The sequence below is a fragment of the Helianthus annuus genome, chromosome 11 (genome assembly GCF_002127325.2).
Source record: "Helianthus annuus cultivar XRQ/B chromosome 11, HanXRQr2.0-SUNRISE, whole genome shotgun sequence".
Classification (NCBI taxonomy): Eukaryota; Viridiplantae; Streptophyta; class Magnoliopsida; order Asterales; family Asteraceae; genus Helianthus; species Helianthus annuus.
Genome location: NC_035443.2, coordinates 73,033,816 through 73,047,537, shown reverse-complemented (window position 1 = coordinate 73,047,537; position 13,722 = coordinate 73,033,816). Strand labels below are relative to the sequence as shown.

The 13,722-nt window shown below is 38.3% G+C and overlaps 1 protein-coding gene across 14 annotated transcripts; it reads left to right on the top strand.

Moving 5' to 3' along the window:
• Nucleotides 1–402: 402 nt before the first annotated feature.
• Nucleotides 403–13,508, top strand: LOC118483808. 14 transcript variants are annotated; one of them, XR_004871685.1, is made up of 9 exons: nt 403–751; nt 901–1,072; nt 1,363–1,453; nt 1,678–1,888; nt 2,458–2,572; nt 2,768–2,846; nt 10,733–10,850; nt 12,158–13,136; nt 13,242–13,508. XR_004871685.1 is itself a non-coding variant. In XM_035979431.1 (7 exons), the coding sequence occupies exons 2-6, from the start codon at nt 1,061–1,063 to the stop codon at nt 10,802–10,804; spliced, it is 465 nt and encodes a 154-aa protein (XP_035835324.1). In that variant the 5' UTR covers nt 411–697; nt 901–1,060; the 3' UTR covers nt 10,805–10,850; nt 13,242–13,494. The 14 variants fall into 14 exon arrangements, 5 of the variants coding, with proteins under 5 accessions (XP_035835322.1, XP_035835325.1, XP_035835321.1 ...); XR_004871684.1 differs by lacking the exon at nt 2,458–2,572 and having other exon boundaries at nt 404–751; nt 12,296–13,136; XR_004871683.1 differs by lacking the exon at nt 2,458–2,572 and having other exon boundaries at nt 404–751.
• Nucleotides 13,509–13,722: the final 214 nt, after the last annotated feature.

The following is a 13,722-nucleotide window of genomic DNA, read 5'->3' as shown; positions in this document are numbered from 1 at the left end:
TGTTATTCCTCTAATACGTAATCTTTAAATCTGTATTTTTTTTGTTCTTATCACTGATTTTAGGGTTTTTTTTCCTTTCTATTGTTCGATTCTTCATCAGCTCTTATACCGATTCTTCGAACATCGACGGTATGTATTTTATTCCTTTAATAATACTTAATATTTCAATCTGTAATTTTTTTTGTTATCATTGAAGAATCGAACAGACAGGTTACATCTTCAGAACCATTAATCATCTATACAACCTAATAAAATCCTTAATTAGGGGACACATGTCCTCCTCCTAGGGCCTCTAAAGCTCATTTTCCCGCCATTTCTCTAAACTCTTCATTCCCCTTGATGTGAACCGAACACGGGATCCGAATAACACAACCGGGTCATTATAACCCGACTTCTTACGTTTCATTCGCATAGACCTAGGGTTTCTCCTGTCTCCTTCCACATACGCCTCTCTCTCTCTCTCTCTTCCCATCGCCTCCTCAAACCCTAGATTCTTTACTCCTCTCTTTCTCCGCTCTTTAGAACTCTGCATAGATCTTTCTTTAGAATCATCGCCACTCTCCTTCGCTCCAATCTCCAACACTCTCCTTCCAGATCTCCATCGGCTACAAATCCTCGATGACGTTGAAGATCATTCATCCTTTTCTTTTTGATTATGTCACATCTTGAAAGGTCCACCACCCTCCCTTCAACCCAGGTATATCACTGATTATTACCTATATCTTCAATGTCTTCGATCGTCTACAAAAAGGTATGTATATATGAGATGTGTATGTTTATGTTATTGTGTTTTTTATTACAACAACGCTGATGGTTGGCTATGGTTTCAAGGTCGTTATCTGATTTCAAATATTCTTCACATTCATTTTTCTCTTACTGATATTTTGATTTTGATTACAGAATCTGTTGGTATATATTTCGCCAATGGTTCAGTTCATGTTGTCTGAGAACACCAACGGGAAATTGTCAGACCAGGAGGCGAAATCGTCAGCCGGAAAAGAGATCCCGTTGTTCCTCAATGAGACCAGCGAGTAAAAATTTGTAGTCATCTTCTTCTCCAATGGCTAAGCAGGTTGATTTTTTACCTAATTTAGATTGGGGGTTTTATGTGATATTGATAGACGAACGTGTACTGTGAGTTTTTTTTCTCAATAATGAATGATATGGAAATTCTAGAGAGGAAAACTAAATTGTTTTGAATACTTTCCTACAGTAACAATTTTTCATTATGAAACCAACACAAGTTATAACCCAATATTTTGAAGTGCACGCAACATCTGATCAAGTGGCAAGATATCGGGATAATCATCATGTTAGTACGTTTGTGTATAAATATTCTGTAACCAAAACATGTCATTGTAGTTATATTGGAAGATTCTGACTTTAAAGAAACGGATAATCGGGTGCAAGTTTACAACCAGAGCCACTGTTCTGGACAACAGACGGAGCACGGGTATGGTATATGATCGATACAAACAAAAATTTATGGTTTCTTTTGTAATTGATTTGAATTTTTTTTTTTTTTTTGTAATACAATGTTCGTAGATGCCTCAGTATGTTTTTTTTTTGTTATCTTTTGATATATCCCTTAAAAATTACTAGAGGTTAGTAAATGCATGATTTAGTTTTATGTTCATTAATTAATTAATCCACATACGTATTACTTATTTATTTCAGATAACAGGGGAACCACCAAAGAGTGGTACCGAGGTGGTATACAAGGTTACTTTGAGTCTTTTGAGGAATTTCGGCATGGCCTTTGGGAGGGTATGGTCAACTTCATTAACGGAAAAACTTGCAGGGTATCATTTCATTTGTCCGCGCTCTACCTGAAAATGGATGTCATCCGGTTCTGTCTTCATCGATTCAACAATGTTAAATATCATAGGTATGTGGTAGTGTGGGAATTTTTGGGAAGATGATCATATCTATATGTGAAAATTGTTTGTTTGCTTGGAAATATGATCTTTTAGACTCTTAGAATAGATGTTGGCCTGAGATTGACTATGAAATGTGTTATTCTATTATGTCGTTGCTTCGAATCAAGGTTTTTTTTTAATGTGTTACTCGGCCTTCATTATGTTGAAAAGAAGTATCTAAAATTACTTAAACAAGCTAACAAAGTCAAAACTCATAAGAGGCTGTGCATTTTGGAATAATGTTATGGAGAGTCGGATATGAGTTGTTTTTAAAAAATAAACAAGTTTAGATAAAATGGTGCTTTTTAGTTGAATTATATAGATGACGATAGAGACTTGGCTGAAAATGCTCTAAGCTGTAGAAAGATAGTGAGTTAAGGATAAATGTAGAATTATCTATCACCTTGAATATGCACTTCCAAGTTCCAAAATTCTCTGTGATTATTACTTTAAGATTATATTATTCTCTCTTTCTTTCATAACTATATAGAAACAAACATTTTTGTTAATCATCGTGATCTTTCTTACTTGATTGAAGGTATGCTCATTGTTCTAATTTTGTGTGGGTTCGTATGATTTCAACTTTTGCTTGATTGAGATTATTTTTCTTTGATTCGAGTGTTTTGGGAGATTGATCGTTTCTATGATTTAAGGTTTGTTTATCTTTCAGATTCATACATTTATTATACCTTCTTATCTGTTCCGCTAATCAGTAATTCTGTTTGAACCCCTAAAATATATGATTTTGTTGAAGATTGCGCTTTGTTTTTCAATCAATTATGAACAATGACGGTACTTGTGGTTTCGATTGGGCTTTTGTCCGTGATTTTGATGCTTGGTGTTTGTAGAGGGTCATCTACTTCACGAATATTTGAAGGCATGCTGACGCACAACAATAGCACCGACATTTTTTTCCATTCAAAACAGGTACAGTTAAATTTTCATAATTCTTTATTGACCATAAATGAGATGATTTTTCATTCATGCTTCTTGGGTACATAGCACAAGAGTTGGCTCATTTCCAATTAAGGGTATGGCACTATTTGTTGGAAAAATAGGTGAAAATAGCATTTTCACAAATATAGGAAAATGATTTTTTCCTATTTTGGACTAGAAATAAATATAATAAAATGAGTGGGTTTTATATATTTATTTGTGGGTTTGTGTTCTATGTTGGAAGAGCTTCACAACGAACTAAACCACGTCCAAAACGGAGCTAAGATGAATGAGGTATCGATGCTCAAAGTTGGGTGTTTGGAACATTCAATGCTGAAACTAAAGGGAAAGTAGCACCTTGTCCCACATAGGAGGAGAGATGGAACCTAAATGGGTATTTAAGGTGGAACTCTCCATCCTTATTGTTTCATGGAAGCACACACTAGTGTCCTCGCGAAGGGTGCGGAGCACCCAAACTCGCACTCGCACTCGCACACACTCGCGCGCGTGGCGTGGCGTGGCATGGGCGATGAGGCGCAATGTGGCGCTTTGATGGCGCACTTTGCACTTCGCATCACAGCTTGAGAGCCGCCTTTGTATTTTTGACCGCGTGTGCGTGGTGGAGCACAAGGGTTGCAAGGACTAAGTGGTAGGTGATGCGGCGCATGACGTGGCAGTCATGCGCATGCGCGCGCGAGTACACATGGCACGGAGGCGCGCGGTTGCGCGCTTGGTGCTTGGGTCCTGCTGTGTCGTGCGCGGCGCACCAGAGTGAGCCAATACGGCGCGACTGTGTGGCGCGCTCGTATGGGTTCACAGGTGACGTGGCGCACGCGCGCATGGACTTGAGCCAAGAGGACGCACCGCGCATGGGCATGCAGACCTGGGCGCGCGCGCACAAGCTTCCAGCATTGAATGACAGTGCAGTTTCAGTCCAGCTTCGTAACTGACGAGTTAATAAGCTTTGACTGAGAATTAAATGACGTATTAAATTGCATTGAAGACGTTTAATACAATTTAAACCTCTCTTTAATTCGTTTTTGACTGTTTCAACCTAGGAGCTGTATAAATACAGCTCCATACCCACAGCAGAGGGACACTAGCAACAACAGCTATATGCAAACAAGTCTCTACACACTTCTGATCATTTTCCTCCTGCAAGTTTCAAGGTAACCTTCGGGTTGTAGACGAACTCCGGTAGTACCGCTGCTTCGGCTGTTGTACCCTGGGAAACAAAACGAGTACTCTTGGGAGACTCGGAATTTGTTTTAAGGGAAGCGTGTGTACACGTGCCTCAGCCTTCTTGTTCATCTAAGTTCTTGTATTTCTTTTTATTTCAATTGTAATTGTACTGTAATTTTCTGCTTTCTCATTTCTGTATTGTAATCAGTAAATTAATTTTGTTTATTTTATTTAAATTACGCGAGCGGTTCCTACAATCTTAAAACAAATTTTTAAAACCGTTTGTGTAATCAAAACCATTCTGTTTGTGATTCAAACCAGTTTTGTTTTCACTCAGTTTGTGTTTTAAAAACAGATTTTTTTTTTGTTTTCATCTTCAAAGGAGCGACTTTGGTTGAAAACCATTTTGGTTACATTCAGGTTGTCCTAAAAAAACTTGCTAAAAACTTTCTGACTTGGTCTTCAAAGTTGGATTTAGAAGCCAATCAGTAAGTTATAATTATTAAAATTTCTGTTTTTTGGTCTTCAAAGTTGGACTTAGAAGCCTAAACAGTAAATATGTGGTAAAATTAAAATTTAATTGTTTACTTCTGGTTTTTGCGTAAATCGGAATTTTTGACTAAACTTTTAAAAATTTTATTTTTTCAGCATGACGAACGATAATGTCAACGTTAACAACACCACAAATGTTGTGACGGGAACCCTCCTAAACGCCACCACTATGGGAGCGTCCACAGTGGCTAATCAATCTGAACGACCCGAGAAGTTCTCGGGTCTACACTTCAAGCGGTGGCAGCAGAAGATGTTCTTCTACCTGACCACCATGAACCTTGCGAGGTTCTTAACGGAAACCGCTCCCCAACCTGGGGAAGGGGAGACCGACCCACAAAGACAGTGCGCGGTAGATGCGTGGAAGCATTCGGATTTCATATGTCGTGGCTATGTGTTAAACGGCCTGTCAGATGCGTTGTATAATGTGTACTACAACGTCAAGACTTCCAAAGAGCTTTGGGATGCCTTGGACAAGAAGTACAAAATGGAGGATGCTGGCACAAAGAAATTTGTGGTAGCCCGTTTTTTGGATTTCAAAATGGTTGATTCTAAAACAGTTATGAATCAAGTCCAAGAATTCCAAATTATACTTCATGACATCTCTGCGGAAGGCATGACACTTAGCGAGACATTCCAAGTGGCAGCGATGATTGAAAAGTTACCTCCTAGTTGGGTTGATTTTAAGAATTATCTTAAACACAAACGAAAGGAGATGACTATAGAGGACCTTATTGTTCGTCTTCGGATTGAAGAGGACAATAGAATTGCCCTAAAAGGCAGCCTTGCGCAGACTAGTGCTAGCGCAAATTTGGTTGAGCATGGGCAATCCTCTAAGGGCGCGAAGGGCAAGGGGAAAAAGGACAAAGGGAAAGCAAAGGCTAGCAACCTTGGACCGAAGAAAGGGTTTGTGAAAAAGAAACCTCAGACGTTCCAAGGGACTTGTTACAACTGTGACGAGTCGGGGCATCGGGCTAATCAATGCAAGAAACCAAAGCGTGAGCGTGCGCACATGGTGGATGAAGACGGAATGCCTTTGGTGGCAATGATTTCCGACAAAACCGCAATGTTGGATGAGGTCAATGCTGTGACCAACACTCCAAAAGGATGGTGGGTTGATACGGGAGCGACCCGTCATGTATGCCCAGACAGGAGCATGTTTACCACCTTCAAGGAGCTTGCGGGAGATGAGAAGCTGTACATGGGAAATGCAGCCACCACGGACATCAAGGGTGAAGGAACGGTGATTTTGAAGTGGACTTCAGGGAAGGAGCTCACTCTAAGCAACGTGTTATATGTCCCAGACTTGCGCAAGAGCCTAGTCTCGGGTTGGTTGCTTAATAAGTTTGGATTTCGTTTAGTTTTTGAGAGCGATCAATTTGTACTAACTAAACGAGGAATGTATGTAGGCAAGGGCTATTCCCAAAATGGAATGTTTAAGTTGAATGTAATGGCAGTCAAGAAAAACATGAATAAAATTGCTACTACTTCTACTTATATGCTTGAGTTTTCTTATTCGAATAAATGGCATGGTAGATTAGGTCACGTAAATTTTAATTCAATACGCCGTTTAATCAATTTAAATTGTATACCAACATTCCATATTGATTCACACTATAAATGTGAAACATGCGTTGAATCCAAACTTACAAGATCATCATCAAAATCGGTTGAACGAATAACCGAACCCCTTGATTTAATTCACACTGATATTTGTGATTTAAAAGCGGTACCCACAAGAGGTGGAAATAAATACTTCATCACGTTTATTGATGATAGTACTAAATATTGCTATGTATATTTACTAAAAAGTAAAGATGAAGCAATAAATAAATTTATCTTGTATAAAAATGAAGTTGAGAATCAACTTCAAAAGAAGATAAAAGCTTTGCGAAGCGACCGAGGAGGCGAATATGTTGCACCTTTTGCCGATTTATGCGCAAAAAGTGGCATTGTACATGAGTGTACACCTCCTTATTCTCCACAATCAAATGGCGTGGCGGAACGAAAGAACCACACATTGAAAGAAATGATGAACGCCATGTTGATAAGTTCTGGGGTGAGCCAGGAAATGTGGGGGGAAGCCATTCTCTCGGCTAATTATCTTTTGAACAAGATACCACTCAAAAAGAGAGACGAAACTCCATATGAGTTATGGAAAAGGAAGAAACCTTCATACAAATACTTGAAAGTGTGGGGGTGCCTAGCAAAGGTGATTGTACCACCTCCTAAGGCTCTTAAGATAGGACCCAAAACTGTTGATTGCATATTCATTGGGTATACGCATCAAAGTAGTGCACATCGCTTTCTTGTACATGAGTCCAAGAATCCTGATGTACACGTAAACACTATCATGGAGGTGAATCCTAACGTTGTGTCTTACTTTGAAAATGTGTTTCTTTAAAAAAAAAAAAAAAAAAAAAAAAAAGAAACATGCAACGTCATCAACACCTACTTTTGAAGTAGGTGAAAGCTCTTTTACACCAATTGAGGAGGTAGTTCATGATAAGACACATGAACGACCTGAGGTTGAAGAAAGTGATCGTAGGCGAAGTAAAAGGCCAAGGGTTGAAAAATCCTTTGGTCCAGACTTCGTTAGCTATATGGTTGAGGGCGAGCCCAATACATATCGCGAAGCAGTTTCCTCTTCAGAAGGACCTCAATGGAAAGAAGCAATAAGAAATGAAATAGATTCTATATTGCAAAATCATACTTGGGAGTTAGTAGATCTTCCACCTGGTTGCAAACCACTTGGATATCGTTGGATATTCAAAAGGAAGATGAAAACTGATGGAAGTATTGATAAATACAAGGCTAGGTTGGTGATTAAAGGATTTAGACAAAAGGAAGGTCTAGATTACTTTGATACCTACTCGCCTGTGACACGCATAACCTCGATTAGATTGGTTCTTGCTATAGCGGCTTTAAGAAATTTGTAAGTTCACCAAATGGACATTAAAACCGCATTTCTAAATGGCGATTTAGAAGAAGAGATTTACATGGAGCAACCTGAAGGTTTCTCCGCCCCAGGTCAAGAGGGTAAAGTATGTAAACTCGTCAAGTCTTTGTATGGCTTGAAGCAAGCACCAAAACAATGGCACAAAAAGTTTGATCATGTCATGATTGACAATGGTTTCAAAATAAATGAGTGCGACAAATGTGTTTATTTCAAAGACACAAATGAAGGTTATGTGATCTTATGTCTTTATGTAGATGATATGCTTATCATTGGGAGTAATGATAAAATTATCAAAGCTACTAAAAGCATGTTGAAAGCGAGATTTGACATGAAAGACATGGGTTTAGCGGATGTGATTCTTGGATTAAAGATCATAAGAACCCAAGATGGTCTTGTGTTAAGTCAATCTCACTATGTGGATAAAATTCTTGAAAAATTCAACTCGGGAGACACGAGTGTAGCTCGAACTCCAGTTGATACCTCACAACATCTCAAGAAAAATAAAGGAGATGGAGTGGCTCAGTTAGAGTATTCAAGAATTATTGGCAGTCTCATGTATCTAATGACATGTACTAGACCCGACTTGGCTTATGCGGTGAGTAGGCTAAGTAGATACACCAGCAATCCGTGCGCGGATCATTGGAAAAGCTATCACGAGGGTGCTTAGATACATAAGATACACAAGAGATTATGGACTGCATTATACCCGACAACCAGCAGTGATCGAAGGATACACTGATGCAAACTGGATATCGGATAATAAAGATTCCAAATCGACAAGTGGTTACGTGTTTACACTTGGAGGAGCTGCTATTGCTTGGAAGTCTTTTAAGCAAACGGTCATAGCAAGATCCACAATGGAATCTGAATTTATTGCCTTGGATAAGTCAGGCGAGGAAGCGGAATGGCTACGTCAATTCGTGGAAGATATTCCAAGATGGCCAAAGCCTTTGCCAGCCATATGTGTACATTGTGATAGCTAATCAGCGATTGGCAGAGCTCAAAGCTTGATGTACAATGGCAGATCAAGGCATATGCGACGTAGGCATAACACGATACGACAACTACTCTCAACGGGTGTTATCACAATTGATTATGTGAGATCAGCGGATAACATTGCGGACCCGTTTACAAAAGGCTTAAGCAGAGAGTTAGTAGAAACGTCGTCAAGAGGAATGGGACTAAAGCCCGTGGTAAATGGGAATATGAGGGAAACCTAACTTAGTTGACTGGAGATCCCAAGATCTAAGTTCAATAGGACAACTTAATCATATTACCAAAACGGTCACTGTGGGGGAGTACCCCAAACAACATAAAAGGGAGTTATATACTTCCTAGTCCATTCCAATCAGTGACATTGAAGTGAGGCTAAGCATATTAAGGTTAACAATTTCGGGAAATCAAATAACCATGGTGCTTTTAATGATTCATGGGAATCACCTATGTCAGAGAGAAGTGGGGTCGCTTCAAATGGATTTGTGGGGTGCGCAAATCCTAGAACTCTCGCAGAACCAGGCTAGTGTTCCAGGACCATAATAGGACACGACAATGAGGAGTTGGCCAAACCAGGGAGAGTATTGTGTGAAGTGTAATGTCGTTTACATAAATGGGGGTATGTTCAAGGACATCGCGTCTACAAACCGCTAGTAAGCTAAGTATGCTTCACAAAAGAAGGTTCAAAGGCTTCAACCTACCTATCTTGCAATACTCAACTGTCGAAGTTTATCGTTGAAAAGTGTAAGGAAAAGATCCATTTCCATACATGTGGGGGATTGTTGGAAATTTGATGAAAATAGCATTTTTCATGTGGGGGATTGTTGGAAAAATAGGTGAAAATAGCATTTTCACAAATATAGGAAAATGATTTTTTCCTATTTTGGACTAGAAATAAATATAATAAAATAAGCGGGTTTTATATATTTATTTGTGGTTTGTGTTCTATGTTGGAAGAGCTTCGCAACGAACTAAACCACGTCCAAAACGGAGCTAAGATGAATGAGATATCGATGCTCAAAGTTGGGTGTTTGGAACATCCAATGCTGAAACTAAAGAGAAAGTCGCACCTTGTCCCACATAGGAGGAGAGATGGAACCTAAATGGGTATTTAAGGTGGAACTCTCCATCCTTATTGTTTCATGGAAGCACACACTAGTGTCCTCGCGAAGGGTGCGGAGCACCCTAACTCGCACTCGCACTCGCACACGCTCGCGCGCGCGCGTGGCCTGAGCGATGAGGCGCAATGTGGCGCTTTGATGGCGCACTTTGTATTTTTTACCACGTGCGCGTGGTGGAGCACAAGGGTTGCAAGGACCAAGTGGTAGGTGATGCGGCGCATGACGTGGCAGTCATGCGCATGCGTGCGCGAGTACACATGGCACGGAGGCGCGCGATTGCGCGCATGGTGCTTGGGTCCTGCTGTGTCGTGCGCGGCGCACTAGAGTGAGCCAATACGGCGCGACTGTGTGGCGCGCTCGTATGGGTTCACAGGTGACGTGGCGCATGCGCGCATGGCAGTGAGCCAAGAGGACGCACCGCGCATGGGCATGCAGACCTGGGCGTGCACGCACAAGCTTCCAGCATTGAATGACAGTGCAGTTTCAGTCCAGCTTCGTAACTGACGAGTTAATAAGCTTTGACTGAGAATTAAATGACGTATTAAATTGCATTGGAGACGTTTAATGCAATTTAAACCTCTCTTTAATTTGTTTTTGACTGTTTCAACCTAGGAGCTGTATAAATACAGCTCCATACCCACAGCAGAGGGACACTAGCAACAACAGCTATATGCAAACAAGTCTCTACAAACTTCTGATCATTTTCTTCCTGCAAGTTTCAAGGTAACCTTCGGGTTGTAGGCGAACTCCGGCAGTACCGCTGCTTCGGCTGTTGTACCCTGGGAAACAAAACGAGTACTCTTGGGAGACTCGGAATTTGTTTTAAGGGAAGCGTGTGTACACGTGCCTCAGCCTTCTTCTTCATCTAAGTTCTTGTATTTCTTTTTATTTCAGTTGTAATTGTACTGTAATTTTCTGCTTTCTCATTTCTGTATTGTAATCGGTAAATTAATTTTGTTTATTTTATTTAAATTACGTGAACGGTTCCTACACTATTTAACCCATATGAATCATGTGGTCTTGGTACAGTAAATTAATAAAATTATTTTTTTATGGGTATTGATTTCCTGCAGAATACGGCATATATTTGGCATACTCGTGCATATTTGCTTGCTGACTCATCATGTATGAAAGGGATAAACTAATGATGCATAACAATAGCACCATTAAACCTCTTTTCATTCAAAATAGGTACGGTATTCATAATGTTCAATCTACCATCTGAGATATTTTTTCATCTATGTTTATTTGGTAGGAGAGTATACGGAATTGATAGTGTTATATTGCTATATATATAAATTCAGCATGATATTAAAATTACCGATATCCCACCGCGATAATAGATATCTAAAATATCGGTGTCCTTGACCGATTTTGATTTTTTACCGCATTAACTACTTAGAATGCAAGATGAGGCATTGCTTATAAATTGAGTTAGCAAGTTGGGTGGATCAAGTTGGGTAACCTGTTAAACGGGCTGGGTTGTTCAAACAACTTTGATCTTACAATTATAACTTCACTTAATGAAGAACTCGAGTTTTTTTAATAAAATTAATCAAAAGGTCTCATGCTTTGAAAATACATTATAGATGAATTTTTTAGTAGAATGAATCAAAAGGTCTCATATTTGTTGGGTTCGATGTAACTACATATGTGGTTTAGGGTTTTCAAAGGAATCACTTCAAAAAAACTGCCATTTTGGTTTCTTTCTACAACCTTTTTCTTACCAATTTTGGAACTTCATTGTGTTGATTTCATCAAATTGGAGCTCAAATGAAATTCACATGAATAAAGGTTTTGGTGGAAACTTTGACAAAGATTTGGTGGATTTTGGTGGCAGGGTAGATCTGGGGAGATTAAGGGGTAAAATGGTTAATGTTGATAAAGAATTCTCACACAAGTTTAAAGGAAATTTTGGCTTCATATCTTAGGTTTAAAATTTTATTTCCTCTAACTGATACCTTATTCCAACATTTATTTTGAAAGCACAATCTTAAGTAGTCGGGTACCCATATAGTAGTCTAAGGGACATAAGTCATAGAATCTTAAAATAAGAAAGGTAGATGGCAAAATTGCATTCACCGATGGCTCGAAAAAGACCGGTTGAATATATAGGATAGCTTATTGGAAGCCTTTTTGTGTTTCAACCTGTTTATAAATAAGTACTGGAACAGTCGGGGTAATGGGTCATAACAGGTAACGGGTCAAAATGGACTTTTTTTTAAAAGTGAAAAGGGATGTTTGTAAATACCTTCTACTTGAAATAACTTTAATGATATTATGATGTAACATCAGTTCTTGAATTCCCAGTGGAAAAGATATTCGTTCAAATTATATTGGATTGTAAACAGATATTATGATGTAATATATTTAACCAAATAAAGTTATGTTTGTAAGTGCCTTTTATTTGAAATATCTATAGTGATTATTTATATATGAATCGAATTTTAACGGTCCGAAAAGCTTTCTTACATGTGTTAATCTTCTGTTCAATATAGTTTATCTTGCCGAATTTTAGGAGGACATATGAATACTAAAGCCATTGGAGAAAATGGGTCTTTGGTTTTGATAAAACAAGTTAGCAAGGCACTCAAGTTGTGAGTTAATTTTTATACTACATACTTTATTGTGCCTAGGAGCATGCAATTCAGATTCTAAATGGGCCACGTTTGCGTTATCCCAAAAACGACATGAACTTGAGAATCGTGTCATAAGCGTGAACCCGATCAGGACAAGTGTATTCATGGGTTGACACGTATGCGGCCTGTTTAACCGGTAATCTATACATATTAAAACATTTAAATTCTATTTACATACTTTCTTAATTTTTTGAAGCAATTATGTTTAAACTATGCCATATCATTTTTAATAGAACACATCTTATGAAACTAAAAAACAAATACATGGGTTAAACAGGTCGACTCACAAACTTACTTTCTTGACACGGACACCACCTGTTTAGCTAAAGATGTATAGTTTTGAGTATTGGTGACAATACATACGTGAGGTTGGGTTTAAATGAAGTTTTTAATGGCATAATCCAGTCTTCTTAATTAGGTACAAACATTTGTTCCTTTGATTAGTTGTGAGATTGCTTCCAAATTTTATGCTTATTCTCTGTTTGGTGAACTTAAATGTTTTGTAAAACTGTTAACCAGGGTTTTTTCTATATAATCAAAGAATTTGAAGCAACTTATGGTGTTTGTGCTTTTATTTGATATGTTGTGTAAGCTTTATTGATCATGTTATTGCTAATTAAAGATGCTGAATGGAAGTATATGTTTAAATAGGATTACAAAGCATGATATCTTGGTTTATTTTATATCATTATTGTTATTATTTTGTCTGCATGCTATTTGATATCAACATTTGGTGATCTGCAAAAAAAATGTGGAATTCTCAGTTTCACAAGTTCAACGAATTAGCTTGGGGATCAATTTGCATTGAGATGAAATGATGAGCCATCATAATCCCAATGTCATTCTTTTATTCTTTCATTTCATTTTATTTTGTTTTAGAATATCTGAGTTATTCATATTCTCATTTATGCAAGGTCTAATAGTAGGTTAATTTGGGTGACAGTGGCTTTTAAAAGTTGGAGATGGACTGCTCCGTGCACAAGGATACAATTTTAATTTTACATACCAACTAGAACATGGAAGCAATGGATATTTGCCCAGCTTTGATCACGTTCCTTTAAAATTCTTAGTCATGCTTTTGTAATGATATTTAGTTATTTACATGTTTTATATTTCCTTTATACAGATAAATAAATATGATGTATAAAGAAATTTTAAAGACATGTGATTTTTTCGTATTTTAATCTTTAACTTCATATTTCCGAAATAAGCCATGCGTACAATTTCTTTATGATTAGTATAAACGTAATTTTTTTCTTTAAAAAATCATATCATTTCTAAACACCGCGAAATTCGCGGGTATTAGCACTAGTGCTCATATATATAACTTATGAGGTCCAACCCCCCAAATCCCACACTCGCACACACCAAGACGAGGCTACCTAATTGCCCTTATCCTTTTCACATGCATATCAAGCTAAGGC

Coding starts and splice junctions, on each gene's coding strand:
- LOC118483808 (XM_035979429.1), top strand. Junction 1,454..1,677: donor GGACAACAGACGGAGCACGG/GTATGGTATATG, acceptor TATTTATTTCAG/ATAACAGGGGAACCACCAAA. Junction 1,889..2,767: donor AACAATGTTAAATATCATAG/GTATGTGGTAGT, acceptor TGGTGTTTGTAG/AGGGTCATCTACTTCACGAA.